The 27,134-nt window shown below is 40.0% G+C and overlaps 1 protein-coding gene across 7 annotated transcripts in view; it reads left to right on the top strand.

Moving 5' to 3' along the window:
- The window catches only part of akt3a (v-akt murine thymoma viral oncogene homolog 3a), a 538,604-nt gene that overhangs the window by 395,129 nt on the left and 116,341 nt on the right, over nucleotides 1–27,134 (top strand). For 6 of the 7 annotated variants that reach the window (XR_010976283.1, XM_068045396.1, XM_068045394.1 and 3 more), the window contains 4 exons: nucleotides 1,311–1,442; nucleotides 5,105–5,170; nucleotides 6,274–6,342; nucleotides 25,670–25,792. Coding sequence is in view for 6 of the 7 variants with exons in the window: in XM_068045396.1 (XP_067901497.1) it covers nucleotides 1,311–1,442; nucleotides 5,105–5,170; nucleotides 6,274–6,342; nucleotides 25,670–25,792 (390 nt within the window). In the remaining variant the exon portion in view is untranslated. The remainder of the gene's footprint in view (nucleotides 1–1,310; nucleotides 1,443–5,104; nucleotides 5,171–6,273; nucleotides 6,343–25,669; nucleotides 25,793–27,134) is intronic. The other variant, XM_068045398.1, reaches the window with a different exon arrangement.

Here is a 27,134-nt window from a genome sequence, read left to right as displayed (position 1 = left end):
CTTATTTCTTTGTTATGTAATCATTTTATTCCATAACATGGTATAGGCCTGATGTATCTGTTTATTGGTGCAAATATGAAATGAGGTTTGGATCTTGGGAGCAAAGAATTATTCTGAAATTTGCTACACTGAAAAAAAGTAACTTCTAAATCTAAATTTTAATGGTCATTTTTAAAAACTGGGATAATGTCTATAGCAATGGAATAAAACAGTAAACCTCTGGCAGACGCAGAAAATTCAAGGTAAAATGGAGACCTTGTCTCAGCCATTCCATGCCACCAGATAGACACTTAAACACGAGTGAACATAGGAATAGGTCATTCAGCTCCTTGAGCTTGTACCACCATTCAGTTAGATCACTGCTGATCTGTACCTCACACCTATTTACCTGCTTTTGATTCATATCCCTTGATACCCTTATTTAGCAAATTCTATCTACCTCAGTCTTGAAAGTTTTGATTTACCCAGCATCCACGGTTTTCTGGGGGAGAAAATTCCATGTTTCTGCTACCCTTTGTGAGAATACGCCTTCTGATTTTACTGCTGAATGGTCTCGCTCTAGTTTTAAGATTGTGCCCCCCTGTTCTGGATTTCCCCCACCAGAGGAAATAGTTTTTCTTTATCTACCCTATCAAATCCCTTGATCATTTTAACATCTGGATTAGATCACCCCTCAGTTTTTATATAGTGAAGGTAATTCAAGAGTAGTTTATGCAACCTGAAATCTGAGATTAAGGCATAAATTTGATTCTCAAATATGGATTTTACTTAACATAAATAGGAGCAGGAGTAGGCCATTTATCCCTTGAGCCTGCTCCATCATTCAATAAGATGATGGCTGATCATCTACCTCAGCTAGATCTTCCTGCACTATCCCCAAATCCCTTGATTCCTTAGTATTCAAAAATCTATCGATCTCTGACCTGAATATACTCAATAACTGAGCATCCACAGCACCTAGATGGCTGAAGCCCCGGCCACCATTAGTGGGGTGAACGAGGGATTTAGTATTTAAATTCCTCATGGCCTTTTCCCCTCCCGTATTCTAAGCTCTGTCTCCAATCCCTAGTACTGTCTACACCTCTAACTCTGGCCTCTTATGCCCCACTACCCCACTCTGCGTTTTTAGTTTTTGTTTTTCTGTACAATAAAACTACACTTGCTGTTTGAGGAGTTTTATTATTGTATTAGACATTTTTCCCAGTATTGCAGTATATGTGGCAACTGGTTCTTTTTATTAAGTTCCAAATGCCTATCTGTGCTACAGGTCTATTTTGTTGACTTTTTTTCACCCTTCATTTTATTTACAGACTATGAATGACTTTGATTATTTAAAACTACTGGGAAAAGGCACTTTTGGAAAAGTAATTTTAGTCAAGGAAAAGGCAACTGGGAAATATTATGCAATGAAGATTCTGAAGAAAGAAATTATTATTGCAAAGGTAGGCACAAATGGTTTACCTTTTAGAAGCAACATTAAAAGTTGAAGATGTTAATATTGTAGTTGGAATTGTAAAGTATGATTATGCTTTCAAGTGAAGTTGAAAAATACAAGCAACAAAGGTAAAAATTTCACTTGCCTACCTTGGTAGAATTTTGAATTGCTTTATCAATATTTTGTTGAAATATATTGATCAACACCATTAAGGTGTCAAATACAGTAAAATGTTTGTTGCTGTGTTTTTTTGCCTCCTAGGTTGTAAACCACTTATTGAACACAAATGTAGAATTTCTGTTAGTTAATTGTTCAGTGACTATTTTATGTACCATAGTTTTTGCCACTGGACTCATCAGATGAATTTTATTTTACTATCAAGCATTTGCTTCCAATCAAAAGGGAAAAAGCTTTAAAGACAATACCAGAGGTGCATGGGGAAAAACAACTACTTTTACCTTTTGCTAAATCCAACTCTGACTGTACTTCGTCCTCCACTTCTGATGGTTATCTTGCACTATCCTATGGAGAAGTGTTATAGCAGTGCTCGAGGTGGTGACATAAATTTTGCAATTCTGTACCCAAAACACAGTGGAGAGCAGAATACATGCCCTTGCACAGCAACACATAAAGTAATCACTCCCAACAAACCAGTGAGGCGCTCTCACAATCAGAAAGCAATTTTCACAGCCAAGGTGGAGAGACTCACATTTTGTGAAAGGGTTATGAAAAGGGCAACAAACTGAACCAACTCCAGCCTTACACAATGAAGTTAGATGTGTAGAATTCTACGGCATAACGCCTCCCTGCTGGCATTCTAAACACGCAGACCAAAATTAATTTATCAAATGTATAGCATTCTGTTGAAAGCTATACCAATTTGAATCTATATCATCTAAAGGTGTGCAAAATAGCCAGATAACTTTCATAACTGCCAACATTAACCATATTCCACTATTGCTCTCAACTGTGCCAACGTTGAATCATAAAATGGCCTCCTTCTGTGCTGTAACTATTCAGCCCATTGTGTCTGTGCCAGCTCTCTGCAAGAACAACTTGCTTTGTGCCACTCTCCCGCAACATACACCTCATTATAACAGTATAATGCAATTAACAATATTATTGACAGAATAATATATAAACATGCAACTAATCTTGATATGGCTCCTGCAAAACATTTTAAATAAATTAAGGGCCTTGAGAAAGTTGTTCTGTAGGCAAAATTGGATTACTGCATCTTTACACTTAATCAGAGTTGGCCACCTCAACACAGAATAGCCTTACTTGGTAACTTTTCATTGACGGCAATACGAAGCCAATTTCATGAATTCTCCAATGTGCTCTACCACTGAATAATGGGACAGAGTTTTCTGTATTTACTGTTCCTACATGGCGCATTCTCGATTTCAGTTACCGCATTGTGAGAAGCTGCCAAGCAGTGGCCAAGCACCTGTTACTAAATTAACATTCGATCAGTCTATGGCACTTGCATACTCCTCCTAATAATTGGCTATGGAGTGGGATTAGATTAGTAGCAGCCTGTATTAACAGAAAGTTTATATTTGCGTACTCATTGAAAGTGTGCGGTGGGAAGAGACCAGAGAAAAGTAAAGCATTTAAGGAATCGGTTTAGTTTCCCTCTATCTCTCTCCCATAGACAGACCTTTACTAAGTTTGCAAGATTTATTTTAAATGTGATTACGTAATTATGTAGTGGCATAATGCACATAATCAATAAAGATTTAGGTATAGGATGTGACATATTTATTTTATTTGCATTAGCTTCATGCATGTGTGCTTTCATTGATGACAAGGATAAATTAATGAACACACCTACAGAGCCCATGCCTGGAGGCCCCAGGGACCTTCAGCAGGAGCCCTGTGCAAATACGTTGTTAGCTCATCTGCTCTCTCCCCGCCGCACCCCCCACTCAGAAAAAACTCACCTTAATGCAGTAAAACTGCATACAACCTTTGGATTAAAATATTCTGGCATTTAAAAATATTGCATTGTTATTACTGCAGTGTATAAATGTTCTACAGGCCTATTTCTTCTTACATTTTACTACACATTGGTGATTTAATGAATGGGGTGGGGAGGGTAAAGGCTGTGTGGGGATGCAGAGGGACCCCAACCAAATGGCAATGCTGCAATGAGGGTGGGACATTATTGCCCTCAAGCAAATGTCATACTAATTACTGACCATTCATAACTTTTTAGGCAGGAAACACAGGCTTATAATTTTAAATTTATAATATTTACATTTAAATAAAACAAAACAAAGCCATTTGTAGTCTACTGTCTTGGTTATAATGTTAAGTGCTGGTCTTACTAAATTGGGTGTTTGTTTTTAATTTTAAACTAATTAATGATGCACTTATGTAGATTAATCTCATTTTGTGGTTTACTAATATCCATCTAGCTCATTATTTGAATGTATTGTCTTGGGAAAATTTAGGATAAAGATCATTGATCTGTGATAACTGTGGTATATTTATGACATTCTGTAATTTTTATTTTCGAATTATTTGCCTTTTTAACATTCTTTGTTATAGTCATTTGGTAGTACAGAACTTGAATATTGCTGAAAACAGAGACATTTTTTCACAGCTTTTCGTCTTGCATTCATTAGGACAATTTGCAAGAATACCAATGTAAGGGAAAGAAACAAATTTATACTGTATGAGAAGAGAGTGCTGATTGGTTGGCAGGTGGACTCTGGTAGAGATGTTGCCATGGAGAAAGCACCAGTTTATGGTGACTGATAGTTAACTGCCAAGCTTGGTTTGAAATTTAAACCAAGCAGCTTGACTCAGGTCAAGGTATTGCCCTAAGGAATGAACCAACGAATGATTGTCACTTATTTTGTTCAGCTGAAACAGGTGCACTGTGTGTACATGTTCTTTCTGTCTGCAATGAACAGGGCCCTGTGTATTAATATATGTAGCTTCCAATATGCACAAATGCACCAGACTACAAGCCCGACTGACTATCTTAAATTGGTTGTCAGTGTAATTCTTAGCACACTGAGGATTATTTAGCAAATTTTGTCCAATCGCAGAATCACATCTAATGTTGGACACTGTGTTTTGTGTCTTCTCTTACAGTATAAATTTGTTGCTTTCCCTTACATTGGCATTCTTGCGAATTGTCCTGATGAGTGCAAGATGCAAAGCTTCGACAAAATGTCTGTGTTTTCAGCAATATTCTTTGTTATGTTATACAGAATTGTATATATAACACTACCAATTTTACATGTATGCCATTACCTGTACCAGAAATATGGGACTTTCACTGAACCTCTCTAATTTCTTCTGTTTTTAATCCTGAGAAATCCAGTGCTTGTGTATTCTTGTGAAAGCGGGTGTTTAAGGAAAAGTGTCTTCAAATTGAATCGTCAACTTAAGTTTTGGACAGGAAATTGAGAGCAACCTTAAGAAAAATCTTAGCATATCTTTTTCAGTTCCTGTTGATATCCCATTAGATTTTTTTAATTACAAAAGTTCTGATTATTTTATGACTTGCAATATTTTTGATCCACATATCTTGTTTAAATTACGTGAACCTGTAACAAAGCTAAGATGAAGAAAGTTTATTTTAAAATTAATGCTGAAGCTCAGCTATCTATACATAACTTGCACTTAAAAATTGTTTTCCCTTTTTATTAGGATGAGGTAGCACACACACTTACAGAAAGCAGAGTATTAAAAAACACTAGGCATCCATTTTTAACGGTAAGTACTATAAAACCGTATAGTAATTTTTTTTTACTGTTCAGATATTAATGGATATAAGATTTAAGTGTTATGTTGGTTCTCTATCAAATTTATAAAATATTTCAATACTTAACCAGATCTACAGCGAATAATTGGTGCTTACAATGACTTGGTTATATCTTACCTACACAATTACATATCAATATCTCTTCTGTATTGAAATTAATACATTAAAATGGGCACTGAACATGCAATCCTCAATTTGAAAATGTATTAACTGATACTTGTACAAAGTAAAATTAATGTAGTGTGAGAAGGCTACCTGTAATTTTTGTAGCAGGAACCAGTTGCAGAACATAGCCAAAGGCAAAATACATCAGGTTAAAATGAAGTCGTACCAAAAAAATACTTAATTTCTTGAGACGTTTTACCTTCGAGCCTATTTTTTTTAAAGTTCATGTGCAATCATTCCATTTGCAATGTAAAATATCATGGTTGTAATTCATTCTGTGAGATCAAATTTCATTCTTTTTTTGAAAAAAACAGTCAGTTTTGTGGTCAATTAAAGAAATATAAATTTCATTAAAAAGTGTTTAGCAAACCTTTGTAAACACACATGGTATTAATTGTGTTTAGGTACTTCAGTTCCCATTTAATGCCATATTCTCTGTTCCCTTTCATGAATGACAATAATTCTGATCTTTCTAACAAGTTTTGAAAATGCTCTAATTTACACTGTGAAGTGAACTAACAATATCTGGTTGTAGAAGATATCCTTTGTGAAACTTGTTTTTATTTTCACCCTTATTTGATTACAAACTTATGAAGATCTGTTAGAGTGAAATCTCACTAAATGGCGGGCAAATAAAAGTTGAACTGAGAGAACCATCAGCTGTTCCCCATTTGCTATTTGGTAGCAGAATTTGGAACCTTTCACCACCATTTAGGATTATTAGAGCTGTTTTGAGAGTTTAAAGTTAAATGCAACTTTTTAATAACTATTAAACAGCTTTTGTCGTATTAAAATCTTGAGTTATTTTGTTCTATACAGCGATGTGAAAGCTATCAAAGCTAAATAACCCCATTAATTCTCTGTATACTTATGATTCTTTTCATTACAGTCTTTGAAGTATTCTTTCCAAACTAAAGATCGTTTATGTTTTGTCATGGAGTATGTGAATGGTGGAGAGGTAAGCTTTATTTTTTAAAAAGAGAACTATAGTGAACAGTTCCAGATTAATTTTGCAATGGTTAACTATACTGATTCTACTTTTTCTTGGCTTTGTTTTAAGAAACAAAACTGGGGTCGTTTTATTTTCCTTTAAACTTGAATCAGTTTGTAATGATCAAAATAATGAATATCTGGGTAACATTGATGAAGAAAAAAACCCCACCTTCCTTATCTATCATCTAATGCATGTCCCACTCTCGGCTGACAACAGATGGCAAAGCCTTGTAGCAGCAATGGGATGCCATTGGGTAAGACATTTTAAGCAGTTCTGATACCAAGGAGTCAGTCTGACTACAGGAGAAATGAGTTAACCTTAGTGCAGATACAGTCATAAGCCCAGATAATTCAGCATCAGCTGTATATTAATTCATCTCTTTCACATGATCAGGACAGTAAGCCAGTACATCCAATGATGTCCACCATTTAAACAAAAATATTTTTCATGTAAACAGCACAAAACAGAAGAATGTAAATCACAAATGTTTGAATTTTTAAGAGGTTACAATGTTAAACCTTAAAATGTTTTTCTGAACTGATTTTTTGAAAGAAAATTATTCATAAAGCATAGAATTTAATCAAACTAATTATGTATTAATAATTTCACATTTTAAATAAAATAAGTAACATATTCACACTGGAAAGTATTACCTTCAGCGTACACTTATTAAAATAAACTATCTTCCATGACATCCTTTCCATAAATCAATGAATTATCAGTAATTTTCCATTGAGCCTTTAACATAACTGCTAACATATCGTTTAGCACAATGCTTGTTACATTTAGGTGAAAACACACACTCTCTTTGCTCACTTGATATACTGATCAAATTTTTAAAGACTTTTTAATCTACAAGAGCCCTGTGCCACGAATATTGATCTCTCCTTTTATATGCCATAACCAAAAGTTGATATCCCTTGTATTGTCCTGGAGCATTTAATTTAGTTCTGGCACTTTCTCCTTTTTTAATATATGCTTTAAGTTCATTGCAATTTCTTAGCATTTTATTTACAAAAAAGCTTTTTTTTCTTGCTGTTTTCTCCCAGCCAGACTGATGTAGCAACTGGTTTCCAACAGTGGTTTAAAAAGATGGTTTAAAGTTTTGCCTGAAGCATAATTGTAGTACCTTATCTTTAGGTGCTTTCGTACCTCAAAGGCCTGGGCTTATCAACTTCAAGCCCTTAAGCTCTTTGCTGATGTCAGTTTTTGTTTTTCCTCTTCAAAAAGAACAGTAGCATGTATGTTAATTTTACATCTATTCCAGGGATGGTTTTCGCTTTGAATTGGGAGAGGATGGTTTTCATCTTGATAGCGATTATGGCATTAGGATCAGAGATGAAGTCTCCCTCCTCAGGGCTTCAGGATCAATCTGGATTCTAGGCAGATTTAATTGAAATCTTAGAGATTTGTACAGCTAAAATTCAAAAATTCGTAGTTTACCTTAGCCTCTGCATGAGTCGAGAATCAGTCATAATAACTAATTAATAACTAAAGATTCACCTGCCACGCTGAATCCTTTATATAGTTTCCTTCTGTTCTTTCAAGCAGAGTTGCATTCTGGCACCAGTTTCCAACATGTCGAGGCACTCACAGATTTTGATACCTCTCTTGAAGTCAACTGTTATCTTCCTTTCCCCTGTCACTGTTAAACATCATGGTGTCATCAGGGCCACGAAACCTCACTTGGTTCCTTTTATATACTGTACAGCAACATTTCCACCAGCACAAGGTCCCCATCTTGGAAAGTTAAGGCCTCCTACTGTTAATACTTGTGTCTTTGACATTATACTTGCCTCCAAAGTTTCTGTTCTCGACTTAGCTTATATGGACTTTAAAGACTTGTTCATCTATTGGCTTGGAGTGATCAGGCTGAATATCTTTTTAGAAACATAGAAAGATTTACGGCACAGAAGGTAGGCATTCAGCCCATCATGTCCATGCCAGCTGAAAAGAAATATCCTGTCTAATTCCACCTTCCAGCTCTCAGTCTGAGCCCTGTAGGTTAATGCACTGCAAGTGCTTTTTCAATGCGATGAGAATTCCTACCTCTACCACCCTTTCAAGCAGTGAGTTCCAGACCCCCACCACCATCTGGGTGAAAAAGAATTCTCAATTCCCCTCTAATCCTATAATGCCAGTTATTAGATATTTCAGTACATTCTTCATCAGTTGTAGTGTACTTGCCCCATTAAATAATCTTCATCATTTGGCACTAATTTAGCTTACCCTTTAAGCACAAGATAGAGTGCTTCTCTGAACTAAAGGATTGAGAACCATTTTTCTATAATCCCATTCCCTGAGGGTGGTGTTGCCTATTGTCTGTCATGCTTGACCTCATGGTAAAATTTATGGAATATACCATGGATCAGCGAAATAAGGAATACCACCACAACCTTACTCATTTGGTGGCTGACCTTATATTCCTGATGATTTTGTTTCATATGCAATCAGCTGAGGTAAGTAGCTACTCTACAGAATGACAATTTTACTTCCTGAAACAAGCATGGATGCTAGTATTAGCTTAATAGATGTTGCTGGTATTTAAATGTAGAGAATTTCATTTGTGAACTTGGAAAAAATAGGAAAACAGTCCAGGCAACAGCCATTCCAGATGCGATTTATGATGTCTGTGCCCACCACCACCACGGCATCCACCACCCCCCCCTGTCCCCGCCCCCGCCTTCCAAAGGTTCCTATTGAGAAGGGTGTTAACGTTCTCATGGTTCTACAAATGTGTGGTGTCTTACCAAGCACACTGGATCATGTTTGTACATGAATAGTCTACCTGGGATGACATGGGAAATACTTGAACTCTTGCTACTGCCAGGAATGAAAGAGGGGTTAATGTGGATAGAACAAGTAAAGTGCACTCAGTGTGAATTCTGAAAGGGAAGATCCTGCTTAACCAACCTCCTTGACTTTTTGAAGAGGCGAATTGCCAGTTGGACTCTGAACAGCCTGTTGTAACTAATGTATGAAGATTTCAAAAAAATATTTGACAAAATTCTGCAAGAAAGACTGCTAAGCTCTGCATATGGTTTCAGGGTAATTTTTTTCTTGTTCACGGGATATGGGCAATGTTCTTTGTTCTAAGACACCATTTATTGTCTATCCCTAGTTGCGCCGAGATAGTGCTGGTAGGCCACTTCATTGTCTGCAGCATTTCTTGTGGCAGTGGTGCTCTCACAATAGCTTTAGGGAATTCTATCTAGGGTTATGACCTAGCCACGATGAGGAATAGTGATATACATGTCCAAGTCATGATGGTGTGCAACTTGGATGGGGAACTTGAAGACAACAGTGTGCCTATGATATGGTTGCTCTTATTCTTCTTGTTGGTAGAGATTGTGAGGTTTGGAGCTGCTGTTGATGAAAGCTCAGTGAGTTCCTGAGGTGCATCTTGCATTTTGTAAATATTGCAGCCAGTGCACTAGTGGTTGGGGGTTGGATATTGAATCCAGTGACAGGGGCACAGATCAAGACTGCTTTTTCCTGAATGGTGTTGAACTTCAAGTGGGTTATTTTGGTGAAAGGGTGAAAAGAGGCACTAAATAGATGCTGTGCTACTCACACACGCCTGTTTGAAAGTCTGCTTTCAGCAAGCAATTATGGTCTAATTACAGATTACCATAAATTAAACATTCCTGGAAATTCTAAAGCAGACACTTTCAGGTTTAGCACCCAAGTGCTGAAGGTACATTTTTCATGGATCCGTGCACCCACTTCCACTGAAAGTGTGGTCTGTGCTGACTGATGCAGAGCGGCACGTTTCAGGATAGCTCAGGGATTGAGTGAGAGGGCACGCGTTTTTGGATATGGCACCGGAGGTCCTGGTGGGGGAGGTGGGGCGTCATGCACCCTCAATGGGGAAGGAGTCCACCTCGTGTGCTCTCGCTGTCACTCGCTCTCTCTCTTGCTCTCTCTTTCTTGCTCTCTCGCTCTCCCTCACTTTTTTCTCTCTCTCTTCCCCCTCTCTCTCTCTCTCTTCCCCCCTCTCTCTCTCTCTTCCCCCCTCTCTCTCTCTCTTCCCCCTCTCTCTCTCTCTCTTCCCCCCTCTCTCTCTTCCCCCCTCTCTCTCTTTCCCCCTCTCTCTCTCTTCCCCTCTCTCTCTCTCTCTCTCTCTCTCTCTTCCCCCTTCTCTCTCTCTCTCTCTCTCTCTCTTCCCCCTTCTCTCTCTCTCTTTCCCCTTCTCTCTCTCTCTTTCCCCTTCTCTCTCTCTCTTTCCCCTTCTCTCTCTCTCTTCCCCTCTCTCTCTCTTCCCCTTCTCTCTCTCTCTTCCCCTCTCTCTCTCTCTTCCTCTCTCTCTCTCTCTTCCCCTCTCTCTCTTCCCCTCTCTCTTCCCCTCTCCCTCTCTCTTCCCCTCTCCCTCTCTCTTTCCCCCTCCCTCTCCCCCCCTCCCTCTCCCCCCCTCCCTCTCCCCCCTCCCTCTCTCTTCTCCCCTCCCTCTCTCTTCCCCCCCTCCCTCTCTCTTCCCCCCCTCCCTCTCTCTTCCCCCTCCCTCTCTCTTCCCCCTCCCTCTCTCTTCCCCCTCCCTCTCTCTTCCCCCTCCCTCTCTCTTCCCCCTCCCTCTCTCTTCCCCCTCCCTCTCTCTTCCCCCTCCCTCTCTCTTCCCCCCTCCCTCTCTCTTCCCCCTCCCTCTCTCTTTCCCCCCTCCCTCTCTCTTTCCCCCCTCCCTCTCTCTTCCCCCCTCTCTCTCTCTTCCCCCCTCTCTCTCTCTTCCCCCCTCCATCTCTTCCCCCCTCCCTCTCTCTTCCCCCTCCCTCTCTCTTCCCCCCCTCCCTCTCTCTTCCCCCCCTCCCTCTCTCTTCCCCCCTTCCCTCTCTCTTCCCCCCTTCCCTCTCTCTTCCCCCCTTCCCTCTCTCTTCCCCCCTTCCCTCTCTCTTCCCCCCTTCCCTCTCTCTTCCCCCCTTCCCTCTCTCTTCCCCCCTTCCCTCTCTCTTCCCCCCTTCCCTCTCTCTTCTCCCCTCCCTCTAGCTTCCCCCTCCCTCTAGCTTCCTCCCTCCCTCTCTCTTCCCCCCCATCCCCCCTCTCTTACCCCCCTCTTCCCCCCCTCCCTCTCTCTCTTTCCCCCTCTCCCTCTTTCCCCCTCTCCCTCTTTCCCCCTCTCCCTCTTTCCCCCTCTCCCTCTTTCCCCCTCTCTCTCTATCTTTCCCCCCCTCTCTATCTTTCCCCCCTCTCTATCTTTCCCCCCTCTCTATCTTTCCCCCCTCTCTATCTTTCCCCCCTCTCTCTCTCTTCCCCCCTCTCTCTCTCTCTTCCCCCTCTCTCTCTCTCTTCCCCCTCTCTCTCTCTCTTCCCCCTCTCTCTCTCTCTTCCCCCTCTCTCTCTCTCACGACCCATGCCCCCCCCCGCTCTCTTACCCTCCCCTCTCCTTCCTCCTCCCCGTCTTTCCCCTCTCTTCACCCCTCAAAGTGTTATAGCGGCCGCACCCATCTAGGCGGGTGGTGAGGTATGCATCATGCTCCTGATTTGAACCTTACAGACAGTTGAGGTGCTTTGTGCAATCAAGAAGTGAGCCACCCATCAAAAAATACTTGGATCCTCTGCTAGTTCTTGGGAATGAATAAGAATTAGAATGATGGATAGAAAAGGCAGAGGAGTGCAGTATGAGCAAAGACTTGGAGAAACTTGGACCTTTTATTCTTGGAAGGAAGCAACTGTGCAATGACATTAGAAATATGAAATGGTGAACGGTACATAAAATGTAGATCCAGATAGTTACTTCAAACTAAAGTACAATAGTAAGATAAGGGTCAACCGGTTCAAATGCATTGAAGGCAAATTTCTTGTCAATTTCAAGAAGGAAGTTCTTGTTCACATGGAATATACCTCTAAATGGAGTCAAAAACTTTGGAATTATTCAAGAAGCAACTAGATGAAGGAGAAGGGGAAACAGTAGGCCTTTCTGGATGGAAGGTTTAAAATGGTTGGAATAGCCTTCCCAATCTGTATCTGTCTTGTAAATTAGCCAGACAGTGAAGCTGCAATGGCAGTCTGCTGTTCATAATGGACACAGGCGCCAGGACATCTTCCAAATATCTTGTCCTATGCCATTTGGCATGGTTAAGATTTGACAGGGCTGCTGCTTTTAGGAAATATCTTGTTGAGTCAGCGTAAGCTCAGAAAGCTTTAAAAACACCTAAAAGCCTAAACCATTCCAAGCATGTTTTTTAAAACAGTGATTTCAAACTTTCCTCGTTGGGGATTCCTCTGGAAATATAGGCATACTTCTGCAAATCCCCTGCGATAAAACTTCTGAAAGGCCTTGTCATGATCCAAAGATAGCTAGTGCTATTGCTGCTGTCTTTTATTAATATTAAAAATAAAATCAAGAAATACAAAAAAAATCTCGAGCTTGTCTCTCTAATAGGAAGTTTCTTTGTTCCTGTGTGTTGAGTGAGTGGGAAGGATGTGCTTCCTTTATCCAAAGGCAGGTGTTGGCAAGAAGTTAGCACCAACTTGAGAGTTATTATTCACCTATTCTTGTGATGCCCACTGCTTTCTGTTCTGAGACTTGCCAGGTCTTTGAATCCCTCCCTGGTGATCAGCCCCGCCAAGCATGTCGAAAGTGACTTTTCTAATTTCCATATCACTTCTTGGATGTGAACGCCATAAAATCATCGTTGGGGCATTCCCTTGCTTCTTGTTACATGACATCATCTCTGTAGATGCCACTGATGTGTGCTCCTTAATAGCATTCTGCAGAGCAAACAATTGTTTGTTCAGAACACTTTAATGTCTTGCAAAATAAGGCAAGTAACTTGTTTACCATTTCATACTTGTCCTGTGTTTCATTTGAAGTCTGGGGTGGTGGTTGATGCTGATGACAACACACAGAAAACAGCCATATGGCTTTTCATGCCTCTGCCTGTTGGAATTGCAACTCGACTCAACAAGATGTGTCTGTGCTGCACACTGCACAGCAAGAGCTAGCTACCTTTGATTTTCATTTCTCCCCTTCTTCATCTATGGTCATGGAGTCAAACTGTGTTCCTTCCCAAATCTCACTAATACCCTCTAAATTACGTGTGGTATGATGACACTTGTTTTAAGTGATGTTGATAATGCAGGTGTTAAGGTGAGCATGATGGTTCTGCATTGCTGATTTTGAGCTTTTGACAATACTTTTTTTTTTAAATTGTGGTAAAATGCAAATGGCACAACATGGACATTAACATGTTTTCCAATGACCGTACAGCCTACATCTTGTGCCAGAATGCAACACAGCTTTGTGCCTCATTGAAATCCATGAGAAAAAAATCATTACACAATTGCTTTAGGTGATTAACATTGCACAAACCAAGAGTATTGTCTCCACAAACTTAAAAAACCCCAAGCAATGCACCTCCCAATCCATGATGACCTCTTCATATTGGGCAAGGATATTTATTTTCTACACACCACCACAGTCTTGGCATGATGACTGTTGCAGGCCATCATCGGCAAAGATAAGATCAGTGTACAATCTGTAACCTTATGGCCCGGCATATCACGCATTAGCATTACCATCAAGCCGGGGGACCAACCCTGGTTCAATGAAGAGTGCAGGAGGGCATGCCAGGAGCAGCACCAAACATACCTACAAATGAGGTGTCAGCCTAGTGAAGCTACAGCACAGGGCTACTTTCATGCCAAACAGCAGAAGCAGCATGCAATAGACAGGGCTAATTGATCCCAGAACCAATGGATCAGATCTAAGCTCTGCAGTCCTGCCACATCCAGTCGTGGTTGGCAGTGGACAATTAAACAATGAACAGGAGGTGGCTCCACAAATATTCCCATCCTCAAAGATGGGGGAGCCCAGCACATCAGTGCAGAAGACAAGGCTGAAGCATTTGCATCCATCTGCAGCCAGAACTGCCAAGTGGATGATCCATCTCAGCCTCCTCCTGAGGTCCCCAGCATCATAGATGCCAGTCTTCAGCCAATCTGATTCACTCCACGTGATATCAAGAAATGGCTGAAAGCACTGGATACTGCAAAGGCTATGGGTCTTGACAACATTCTGGCAATAGTACTGAAGATTTGTGCTCCAGAACTTGCTGCGCCCCTAGCCAGGCTGTTCCAGTACAGCTACAACACTGGCATCTACCCGACAATGTGGAAAATTGCCCAGGTATGTCCTGTCCACAAAAAGCAGGACAAATCCAACCCAGCCAATTACCGCCTTATCAGTCTACTCACCATCATCAGCAAAAGTGATGGAAGGTGTTGTCGACAGTGCGATCAAACGGCACTTGCTCAGCAATAACCTGCTCACCGACACTCAGTTTGGGTTCCGCCAGGGCCACTCAACTCCTGACCTCACTACAGCCTTGGTCCATACATGGGCAAAAGAGCTGAACCCCAGAGGTGGGATGAGAGTGACTGTCCTTGACATCAAGGCAGCATTTAACCGAGTATAGCATCAAGGAGCCCTAGCAAAACTGGAGTCAGTGGGATTTGGGAGAGAACTCTTTGTTGGTTGGAGTCATACCTAGCACAAAGGAAGATGGTTGTGGTTGTTGGAGGTCAATCATCTCAATGCCAGTACATCACTGCAGGAGTTCCTCAGGGTAGTGTCTTAGACCCAACTATCTTCAGCTGCTTCATCAATGACCTTCCTTCCATCATAAGGTCAGAAGTGGGGATGTTTGCTGATGATTGCACAATGTTCACCTTTCACGACTCCTCAAATACTGAAGCAGCCCGTGCCCATATGCAGCAAGACCTGGACAACATCCGGGCTTGGGCTGATAAGTGGCAAGTAACATTCACGCCACACAAGTGCCAGGCAATGACCATCTCAAACAAGAGGGGATCTAACCATCTCCACCTAGGGGTTACCATTGACCAGAATCTAAACTGGACGAGCCACATGCATGCTGTGGCTACAAGAGCAGGTCAGAGGCTAGGAATTCTCTGGAGAGTAATTCATCTCCTGTCTCGCCAATGCCTGTCCACCATCTACAAGGCACAGGTCAGGAGCGTGATGGAATACTCTCCACTTGCCAGGATGGGTGCAGCTCCAACAACATTCGAGAAGCTTAATGCCATCCAGGACAAAGCAGCCTGCTTGATTGGCACCCCATCCACCACCGACTCACAGTGGCAGCACTGTGTATCATCTACAAAGTGCACTGCAGCAATTCACCAAGGTTCCTTCGACAGCACCTTCCAAACCTGCGACCTCTACCACCTAGAAGGACAAAGGGCATCAGATGCATGGGAACACCACCATCTGCAAGTTCCCCTCCAAGCCACACACCATCCTGACTTGGAGCTATAGCGCCGTTCCTTCACTGTCGTTGTGTCAAAATTCTGGAACTCCCTTCCTAACAGCACTGTAGGTGTACCTACACCCCAAGGACTGCAGTGGTTCAAGAAGGTGGCTCACCACCACTTTCTCAAGGGCAATTATGGATGGGCAATAAATGCTGGCCTAGCCAGCAATGCCCACATCCCATGAACGAATAAAAAAAAATTGCTTGAGATGTAATTTTGCACAGAGAAGTTTGCAAAATTTACAGCACAGAAACAGGCCATTTGGCCCAATCAGTCCATGCCAGTGTTTATGCTCCACTTGTGCCTCGTCCCATCCTTCCTAATCTAACTCTTAGCAGCATAACTGTCTATTCCATTCTCCCTCATGCTTTTCTAGTTTCCCCTTAAATACATCTATATTATTTAGGTCAACTACTCCTTGTGGTAGAAAGTTCCACATTCTCACCACACTCTGAGCAAAAAATTTTCTTCTGAATTCCCTATTCGATTTCTTGGTGACTGTCTTGTATTCCACAAGCAGAAACACACAGATGGATTTTAAACCCTCTCCGACGTCGGGAACGGTGGCGGCGGGGCCGGCAGGCCTTGTACCGATCTCGGCGGCAGCGGCGAGGCCTCGTGGCGACCGTCCTGCCACTCGGCGACAGGACCCGCATTTAAATATGTAAATTGCTATTTACCATGCAGGCCAAGCGCGATTCTGCCAGCAGGTTGGTATCTTCATACTGGTGCCTGTTCGGGGAAACGAGGCACAACACTTGTGGGGAAGGGGGAGGAGGTGATTTTCCCTGTGTGGGGTGGGGGGAAACGGGGTTGCAACACTTCCTATTGGTTGTGTGGGGGCAGGGGTGTTGATGGGAAGGGGTAAAGGACAAACGTTCTGAACTTGAGGTGGCGGGGGGAGCTCAAATTTTCAAGGTAGGTATTCTGGGGGGAAAAGGACAGGAATGATGTGTAATACCATTGAGGCGGTGGGCGAGTGCATGTAAAGGTTATTTTATTCATTTTAATAATCTTTAACATAACTGTCCCGTTAAAATGTAAATGCTCAGTTAGGGCTCGAAACCCTTTAAAGATGGCGCTTCTGCATTGGCGCTGCACGCTGTTGTCGGCGATTGCTCGCACACCCCCTCCACGTCATGGGAGGGTGGCCGCGCCGGACATGGTAATGAGTCGCAGCATTTCGAATTGCAATTGTCTGCAGCGTGGGCCCCATGCGTGTGGGTCGCAAATTTTTACGCCCCCACCTACTTCGGTGGCAGGCTTTTAAAATGCAGCCCACTGTGTCAATGCTTTCAAAACCTTTCATAATTTTAAAGACCTATATTAGGTCACCCCTCCAGCCTTCCCTTTTCCTGAGTAATGAGACCGAGCCTGTTCATCTGTTCCTGATGGATATAACCTCACAGTTCTGGTATCCTCCTTGTAAAGTAATGGCAGTAGAATAGTATGTGTTGCTAGGTCTCGCAGAATGAAATTTCAGATTATCTCTTAGTTGATATTGGTAATATGGGCTGAGTCTGGTTTATCTGTGTAAAAGGATAATAAGCTAACAATCTTTTTCAATTGCTTGTATAGATAAATGGCTCTTCTAGCCTATTATATTACTTCTGAAATATCCCCATTCTCTTTTGCATCACACTTTAAGCAGGTTACTGGATACATTCAGGCAAACTATTGCTTTTGTGTGAAACTATTCCGGTAAACATAACTATCAATGGCAACTTTTAGATTGTCAATTACTTTACATTGATAGAAATGTCTGTCATGCTTATGTGTAATAGAATGACTGATCCTCATGGCTTAATTTGGCATTTTCCTCACATCAACCACCTTTCAAGCACCATGTGTCGACACTGCATTATCCTCCTCCATGATTGCTTCCCAACCTGCTTGAGCCTCTTTTGTACTGAATTGCCCTTCTGAACTCTGGAGAGTTTTATCATTCCCCCACACACCATCCTCAAAGATTTGCAGCACCTCATCTGTATAGCAGTCCTTTTGATGCCTTGTTTCCTCCAGTAATGCTCTAATTTGAACACACTAAAGCTGGATTGAAGTATTGAACTCTATTTCTAGCACTTACATGCTCATTAAAGGGATTATCAAATAATTCAGTGCTATTATTAAACTGTTCTGCTTTGGTTGTTTAGTGATTATGTTACACTTCCATGCTCCATGAGTAAATCTTTGCTTTCCTGCAAATGCATTTTTAAAAGAGAGAAGTTGACACAGTTAAGGCACAGTCAATATATTTACATTAAATTAAACCCAAAGTGGTGTATTGGTGTTAAATAGAAATTGTTGGAAACACTAAGCAGGTGAGTCAGCATCTGTGGAGAGAGCAAATAAATTAATGTTTTGGATATAGAACTTTCATCAGAGTTAGTGTTTTCTGTTTGTTTCAGATTTCTGGCATCTGGAGTTTTTTTAAAAATGCGTTTTGAGTGTGTTGGTGCTGCAGTGCTCCAAGCTATCCTGAAGATATGAGTGCTCAAAATCCTACTGCTATGCTTTACATTATTTTGGTGTTCCACAATTTGTATGTAAAAGGTTGAATGAATAGGGAAGAATGATACATTATATACTGTTATCATCTTCTTCGTTCTTTTGAAAAGTTAAGTCCCTGCATATAAATCACGCTTTACTTGGCTTTTTTCCCTTGTTCTGGTCCTGCTAGGCATGGTACTGATTTATTAATGTTGTAATGTTGCTGCAGCCTTTTGCTGTTTCACTGTTGTTTCTTGCATGCAAAGAACAAGGGATTGGCCCAGAAAAATCCCTCTTAAATGGACAGAGTTTCAAGGGATTCATCTCTCTGTGAGATGACAGCAATGTATTTTTATATGGAAGTTGAACTTATTTCAAAGAATAAGGAAAACTATACCAATAGCAAGCAAACTAACATTCCTTGCTGCAGTAATTACTGTTATCAAAAAGAAAGTCATTCACCTCTTACATACGTGCATTTAGTTATGTAATGTACACCCTACATGTGTACAATTTTGTTTATTGCACACTTTTAGACAAGTTGAAAGTACTGTTATACTGGTGAATGTAAATGAGGATCTATGCACAGTATACAGGAGGTCTTGTGAAAAGGTATAGATGAAGTGTGAAAAATACTGATGTATACCCAAATTAATCTACAAGGTGGTTTGAGAAAACTGGAATTATGGTATGTAATATATATAATTCCTTCTGTAGGCTTAGCCTAACGGGTCCAATGTGTTTTACTGTTCCTCAGTGTCTTTAGTGTACTTGATGAATGCTGTAATATTAGTAAAGCATGTTTTTTTTTTAGAGATACAGAACTGAAACAGGCCCTTCGGCCCACCAAGTCTGTGCCGACCATCAACCACCCATTTATACTAATCCCATATTCCTACCACATCCCCACCTGTCCCTATATTCCCCTACCACCTACCTATACTTGGGGCAATTTATAATGGCCAATTTACCTATCAACCTACAAGTCTTTGGCTGTGGGAGGAAACCAGAGCACCCGGCGAAAACCCACGCGGTCACAGGTACTGCACAGGCAGTACCCAGAATTGGACCTGGGTCGCTGGAGCTGTGAGGCTGCGGTGCTAACCACTGCGCCACTGTGCCGCACCAAATCACATCAAATGAAAGAAAGTCAGACTGCAGGAATCCCCTGCTTATTATGGCCATCAGACATAAATGTACATTTAAAGAAACTTGCTCAAATTAAAGATAGTTCCAGCATTGAGCTATAAGCCCTGAAAAGAATGTTATTCTCAGCCTATGTCTTAGCTGCGCTACCACTTTCCCCTATGTTCAGAATCTGCAGTCCCCTCCATAATTTAGAGGTCTCCTGCTGCCAGTCTTGCTGCAGTAGAAAGAAGTCCTGCTTTAAAAAAAAATCCTCGGAAGTTGAAAAATGAACTGCATATACTCCTAAAATCCAAGTCCAAATCCCTTCTCTGTCAATTGGAATGTTTAAAAATAAAATGAAATAACCTTGCCCTAGTGCTGCAGTTGAGACATTTCTGAAAAGATTTCAGCTTTTTTTTTCTAAATCGTGTTATCATATTGACTTGAGGAATTTTTTCAGCCCTCCATTAACCGTTCTGATTTTTTCTATAGATGGAAAGGGACAGTTAAGGGGCAAAGCTCAGAGGGGCTTTTGGACTCTGGTGTAGAGTAGAGCAGGGAAGCAGCGAGAGACCCGATTTATGTGGAGTTTTCAGTTGAAATGACATGCTGTATTTTATATGTTTCCCCTTTATTTCTGCTATTTCTGATTTTATACTCATTCCTTTCCTTTTTTTGCTAATTATTTTTAGCATTTTGAAAAATTTTAAAACAACTTAATTGAAAGAGCTTCCCTAATACACACTAAGCTTAAAACAAAAGTACTAAACAGAAAAAAAATGTTTGTGAATATTTAGAGGAAAAACCTATGACAATAGCAGGTTATAGTTGCTAAATGTATCCAAAGAATTGTGTGCAGATTTAACTTGGGTATTTGAGCCAGTCCAATGTTGTACTTAATCCAAGGCATCAAACTGTAAAGAAATTAATTGAAATGGCAATGCAATTTGCTCATTCCAAATTCAAGTTACCATGCTGAGAAAGTTCTTGTGCTCTACTGGAGTTTTATTACACCCTGTGGCACTACAGTTTTGCCTTTTGGAATTATTTCTGGCATTAAATCATGAAGACTAAAACATTCCCGTCTTTCTTCCTCAATAACATCTCACCTACATGTTTTTAATGGATCAACCCATTCATTTCAAGTAGCTTGCTTGGAGTAACTCCTTCAGATATTCTGATTGCTGTTTCGATCAGCTTTTGGTTTTATACTGCGTATCATTATCCTGCTTCATTTAATTCACAAATGCAACAACTTGCCCTAGAGTGGTGGGCAATGACACCCAACTGGGAGCGAAGGAGACTGCATTAGGAGAGAGAATTTGAAATCTGAAGAGAAGAGAAACAGTGGCTGGGCGGGAGGCTGTGGGAACAGGCTATATCCTGTTCCAGCTCATTTAAACTACTAGGAAACGGTATATAGTGTAGCATTCTATTAAAATAAGTGGTGATGTGTCATGGGAACTTTAATACCGATTCAAGACAAAATAGGAAAATCACAAAGCAGTTTTTCTGCTCTTGAAAATATTCTGCACTATCGTTTATAAATGAATTATAATTTGATTCAAGTGCAAACCACATCTGTTGTAAACTGACATCTTTGGTGTATTAATTTTCTTTATTTTAAGATTTCTATCATAATTTGCCATTGGTAAGAAGTCAGATGGGGTTCATATATTGCTAGCATATATAAATAAAACATTTTAAAAATGTATTTTCATATGATTTGCATGGGTATAAAGCAGCACACCAAATGTTTCAATGTATTTAATTTGTGATTTGATTTCTTTATGTATATAAAAAAACACTCTTGTGTCAAGTAAGACTGACTTTAGATCCCAAATGTTTGCATGTACACTCAGTATTTGATATTTCCCTTCTCAGATCCATCTAAATACAATGGCTAGGCAACAATTGTAGTTGTTTACCTGATTTCTGCCAACTTGTGGCATTCAGGCAGTGATGTAAAGTTACAGTCAAGACTAGTTAAGATTAAGCAGTATCATCAGGTAACAAACGAGTGCCCTTTAGGATCAGAGAATTGCTGCAACATCCAAAGTACCACAAATGCCATACGTGGGAAAGGGGAAGTGACAGGAAAGCTGAATGGGAAGAACAGCTAGCAGAATTGATGGGAATTCCACCTTGTGGGGTGGGGTAAGGCTAGGTACTTCAAACTTTCTTGTGTCTGGAAGCTCAGGGCGAGTCATAGGCCTGGGAGAATAAATAACCCAAGGAGTCATGGAGATTTTGCAGGCAGATGGTCCAAAAGGGAGGGTTCAGGCAATCTGTATATGCAAAATCTTTAAAACATTATTTAAATTTATATTTAAAATTTCCTGCTTACTTGTTTTTTTAGCTTACCTGTGCTTTACAAATGTGGCTAATGCTATTGGAGACTCTCAAACTTGGGTTGCTCCACAACAGCACCTGATGGCCAATGTTTGCAACTACATGCAGACATATTGGGCTCAATATTAACCCTGCCCCACACAGGAGAAGCATTGGTCTTAAGTTCTGCAGGACCTCTCCCGCCCCGATCTTACTAGGTTTTTCAGCCTCCCACCCAACTTTCTCATATCCCCATAAATATCGGGGTTATTAACTACATACGAACATATGAATTAGGAGCAGGAGTAGGCAACTTGGCCCCTCGAGTCTGCTTCAGCATTCAACAAGATCATGGCTAATCTGATTGTAACCTCAACTCCGCATTCCCACCTACCCCAATAACCTTTCACCCCCTTGCTTATCAAGATTGATCTACCGCTGCCTTAAAAATATTCAAAGACTCTACTTCCACCGCCTTTTGAGGAAGAAAATTCCAAAGACTCTCAACGCTCTGAGAGCAAAAATTCTCCTCACCTCTGTCTTAAAGAGTGACCCCTTATTTTTAAATACTAGTTCTAGATTTTCCCACAAGAGGAAACATCCTTTCCACATCCACCCTGTCAAGACCCCTCAGAATCTTGTATGTTTCAATCAAGTCACCTCTTACTCTTCAGAATTCCAGCAGATACAAGCCTAGCCTGTCCAACCTTTCCTCATAAGATAACCCTCCCATTCCAGGTATTCTTCTAGTAAAGCTTCTCTGAACTGCTTCCAACGCATTCACATCCTTCCTTAAATAAAGAGACCAATACAGTAATCCAGATGTGGTCTCACCAATGCCCTGTATAACTGAAGCATAAATCCCTACTTTTGTATTAAATTCCCCTAGCAATAAACAAGAACTTTCTATTAGCTTTGCTAATTACTTGCTGTATCTGCACATTAACCTTTTGCAATTCATGCACTTGGACACTCAGATCCCTCTGCATCTCAGAGCTCTGCAATCTCTCACCATTTAGATAATATGCTTTTTTATTCTTCCTGCCAAAAGACAATTTCACATTTTCCCATGTTATACTCCATTTGCCAGATTTTTGCCCACTCACTTAATCTATCTATATTCCTTTTAGCCTCCTTATGTCCTCTTCACAACTTACTTTCCTACCTATGTTTGTATCATCAGCAAATTTAACAACCATACCTTCGGTCCCTTTATCCAAGTCATTTCTATAAATTGTCAAAAGTTGAGGTCCCAACACTGATCCCTGTGGCACACCACTCATTACATCTTGCCAACCAGAAAATGGCCCATTTATGCCTACTCTCTGTTTCCTGTTAGCTAGCCAATCTTCAATCCATGCCAATATGTTACCCCCTACAACATGAACTTTTATTTTCCACAATATCCTTTGATGTGGCACCTTATCAAATGCCTTCTGGAAATCTACAGTACCTCCACCGGTTCCCCTTTATTCCACAGCACATGTTACTTCTTCAAAGAGCTCCAATAAATTGTTTAAACATGATTTCCCTTTCACAAAACCATGTTGACTCTGCCTGATTACCTTGATTTTTTCTAAGTGCCCTGCTATAAAGTCTTTAGTAATAGCTTCTAACATTTTCCTTTTGACAGATGTTAAGCTAACTGGACTGCAGTTTCCCGCTTTCTGTCTCCCTCCCTTTTTGAATAAAGGAGTTACATTGGCTATTTTCCAATCTACTGGAACCTTCCCAGAATCTTGGGAATTCTGGAAAATTAAAACCAACGCATCAACTATCTCATTAGCCACTTCTTTTAAGACCCTAGATGAAGTCCATCAGGACCCGGGACTTGTCAGCCTGCAGCTCCAACAATTTGCTCAGTACTACTTCCCTGCTGATTGTAATTTTCTTGAGTTCCTCCCTTCCTCACTTCCATTTCCTGAGTTACAGCTATTTCTGGGATGTTACTTGTATCCTCTATGGTGAAGACTGATGCAAAATACCTGTTCATCTGCCATCTCCTTATTTTCCCTTATTAACGCTATATAAATTAACAGGTATTAGCAATTAGGGTGTTATAACATTAAAAACCACTGTCACAACACCACCTACAGGCAAATCTAATAGATACATCTCATAAAGACAGTTGACGTAGGGATGGATATACCATGCATTTTAAAATAGAATGTTGTGACTCACCTACTATCTTTGACTATGCTGACTATTGTATGATTAATGACTAATAATGCAAAGATGTGTTAAGAGGCAAGACCAAAGAAAGTTGAGCTTTTAAATATTGAAAGAATGGATTTGCGAAGTGATCTGCTAGACCTAAGAAAGTAAAGAACAAATGTTTCTAATAGCTAGGGGTGGGTGTGGGGGGCATAAGGAGGACCCTAATAATTCACGAGCAGGTAATACCTGCAATATGTAATTTTACCATTTGTGGAGCTGGAGCACTCACCTTAATTCGTGGTGATTCCTGACCTGGGCATTATCTAAAACTCAGGCATCCAGTTCCAGTTTACAGGTAATTTCAATACTCCTCCAATCAAATGCATTTCTTTCAGTTAAAGAAAAATTTCTTTGTCTTCTGGTCTGCATATCTACGCAGAATTTTTTTTTCTGGAAATGTTCATGAGTCCTGGTTTTGGGACTGATAGCTAACATTTTAAAGAGTGGTAAAACAGTAGAGTAAAAACCATAGAATAATTTAACAAGCAATATGATGCTAAAATGATGGGGCTTATGTGGCTTCTTGGATAAATGAACCAATATGGGACAAATGGCCTTTCTCATCTGTAGTAATCTCGTAATATTTTGTACTGAGAAATGATTGAATGCAGGAAAAACAGCAGATTGGTGAGGGGTACCATAGTAATGAAATGTTGAAAGATCTTTGAATCAAAGAAATTCAGCAGTTGACTATGATTGATAATTAGCATCTTACATTTGATATTACAAGTAGGGTGAATAGAGCTATATAAAATTTATATAAAAGTTACTACTGGGATTTAAAGGTATTTAAGTACATTTTTAGTAGTTAAGAACTTTTTGAGTCAGTCAATTACATTTTTAACCAATTACTTTATATTTTATTTAATACTTTGACTAATTTTAAGTTTGTACCTTGCCTTAATATTCCAAAGCAATGAGATTTTGATATGCCTATGCAGTTAAGGTTATGAGATAATGACCACTTAGCATGTTTTTGCATCTCATCAAGGAGCAATAATCCAAAATAAGTTTTTTTTTAAAACTTGGCCACAAAATAACCCTAGTTTGTTTTTCCATGCCTTTTATATAAAGCAATTACACTTATATACATTTTTCTTAAAATAAAGTTGTAAGTGGTTACAATTTAAAAATAGTTTCAGGTTGTTTTTGTATTCCTATGTGTAAATCTATTAAAAGAATCAGTCTGCATTAATTTTTTAATATAAAATGCATTTTGAGCTATTTCATTCTTCTAGTGTTAATCACAGAAAAATGCATAATGCAGCATTTTTCCTTCACAGAATGTTCACAAAATCTTACTAATTAACTCGGAAAAGACTTAGATTGACTCAGTGGACCCTTTAGTTTCAATATGTGAAATTTGTTAGCTACAGCGGTGTATTAGTTAGGATGACTAATCCCTGTTTGACACATTCAGGTCTTTCTTATGCAAATTTTGATGGCAGGTCAATTAATACGGGACTGTTTGAAGGTAACAGTGGTAATTTGTATCAATGCCTGTGACAGTGTGAACATACAGGTATTTGACAATGCAGCTCAACATCTGACAATATGAAAAGGATAATTAGATCGCACTGCTGCACTTTTTTCAGGAGTAAGTAGGAGGTTAAATAGGCAGTGCACAGAATGTCTGGAACAAGATTGGTATATTGATTAAAAAGCTGATTTAGCAGCTCTCATTTCCCCTTGGAAACTTTGAAAGATAAGCCAGCTGCCGTCTAGGAGCCATCAGTATCTACCAAGGGTACACTATCTATCATCACAATATGGTGATGAGAGGTGTTTTATGTTTGTGTTAATTTTACCCACTAAATCAGTAATTATTACAATACTGTCCCCGCTGTTTACCCTGCAGCTGTTTTTCCATTTGTCGAGAGAACGAGTGTTCTCAGAGGACCGCACACGCTTCTATGGTGCAGAAATTGTCTCGGCTCTAGATTATTTGCATTCCGAGAAGATTGTGTACCGAGATCTCAAGGTAACAATGTAATCAGAATTTATTCTTTTTTTCCTTTTTTTCACACTAGGAACATACTTGAAATTATTCATAACCTATTTGCAACAGCTGAACCTGCTGTTCCCACCACAGATTATTGTAATAATGGGAACAGTTGGTTTCTTTTTAGAATTTGAAAGGCGTTTTAAAATGTTAACTTTTTTTTAAAAAAAACTTTTTTATCCACATTTTTGTAATTTATCTCTTAAATTTTATTTCAATTCCCATACATTTATCTTCAACTGTGCTGGCAGGCAATGGGCTACTTTCACATTCTACCAACATTTCTTTATAAACGGTCACTACTGAGTATAGACAAACAAAACAAGTTGTTTGTTCCTTCTCATTTCCTATCCTTTTGCTTTTGAAAAAGAGTTTTGGTGATCTTATTAATTCCCCAGCCAGTACTGGTTGAAACAAGGAGCTTGCCTATATGACAAATCTTGGATGCAGACTTGAGCATGATATACTAATTGGCTGAGGTATTGTTATAATTTTATTCTTAACCTATCTAATAGTTATTTAAATAAATACAATGTGCATGCCGTACTTAATATATGCATCAAAATTGTAACTCATAGTTCAGCTAAATCCACTTGTTTGGTATGTAAAGGTGCTGTATAAATACTTGTCCCAAATGGCCTCTCAGAGATGTAATTTAAAAAAAATGGATGCTAAGCTAAAGAAGACGACTTTAGGGTTGATAAAAAGTTTAGTCAAAAAGGTGGGTTTTGAGGAGGGTTTTAAAGGAGGATAGGGAACTGGAGAGGCAAAGAGGTTTTGGGAGTTAGTTCCAGAGTATGGGGCCTTTGCTGCAGATGTCAGTGGTGGGTCATCTGTTTAAAATCCTCACAAAGAGTGAGGAGATAAGCTATGAAGAATTCCTTCAGAAATTTGTTAGCATGGAATGCTTTGACACAGGGGATGGTTGAGGCAGTGACCATGGCTTCTTTTAAGGGGCAATTGAATATATATTTGAAGCAGAGGAAGACCTACGGCTTTGGGGAGAGATTTGGACAGTTGGTTAGTTTTAGATTGCTCTAACTAAAAGCTTGCACAGTTACGACTCTAAATTTTTATGGTTATAGGATAGTTTCAATTGGTTGTCACAGAAGTTTGTCACAGCCATGATTAGTTTGCATAATTCTTTTAGAAAGAGGAATGGTGTGTAAATTTGAAAAAAAAAGGTGGGTAAAAAGGGAGGTTTAACACGTTTGAGATAAAATTCTGTAAATTATCAAAATATCAGTGCAGGGATTGACTTTCATATTTGTCTCCTTCACTGCACTTTAAAATTCGTTGTTCAGTGCTAACTAATGTTTAA

This window comes from Heterodontus francisci, chromosome 13 (genome assembly GCF_036365525.1).
Source record: "Heterodontus francisci isolate sHetFra1 chromosome 13, sHetFra1.hap1, whole genome shotgun sequence".
Lineage (NCBI taxonomy): Eukaryota > Metazoa > Chordata > Chondrichthyes > Heterodontiformes > Heterodontidae > Heterodontus > Heterodontus francisci.
This window is presented reverse-complemented; position numbering and strand designations above follow the sequence as displayed.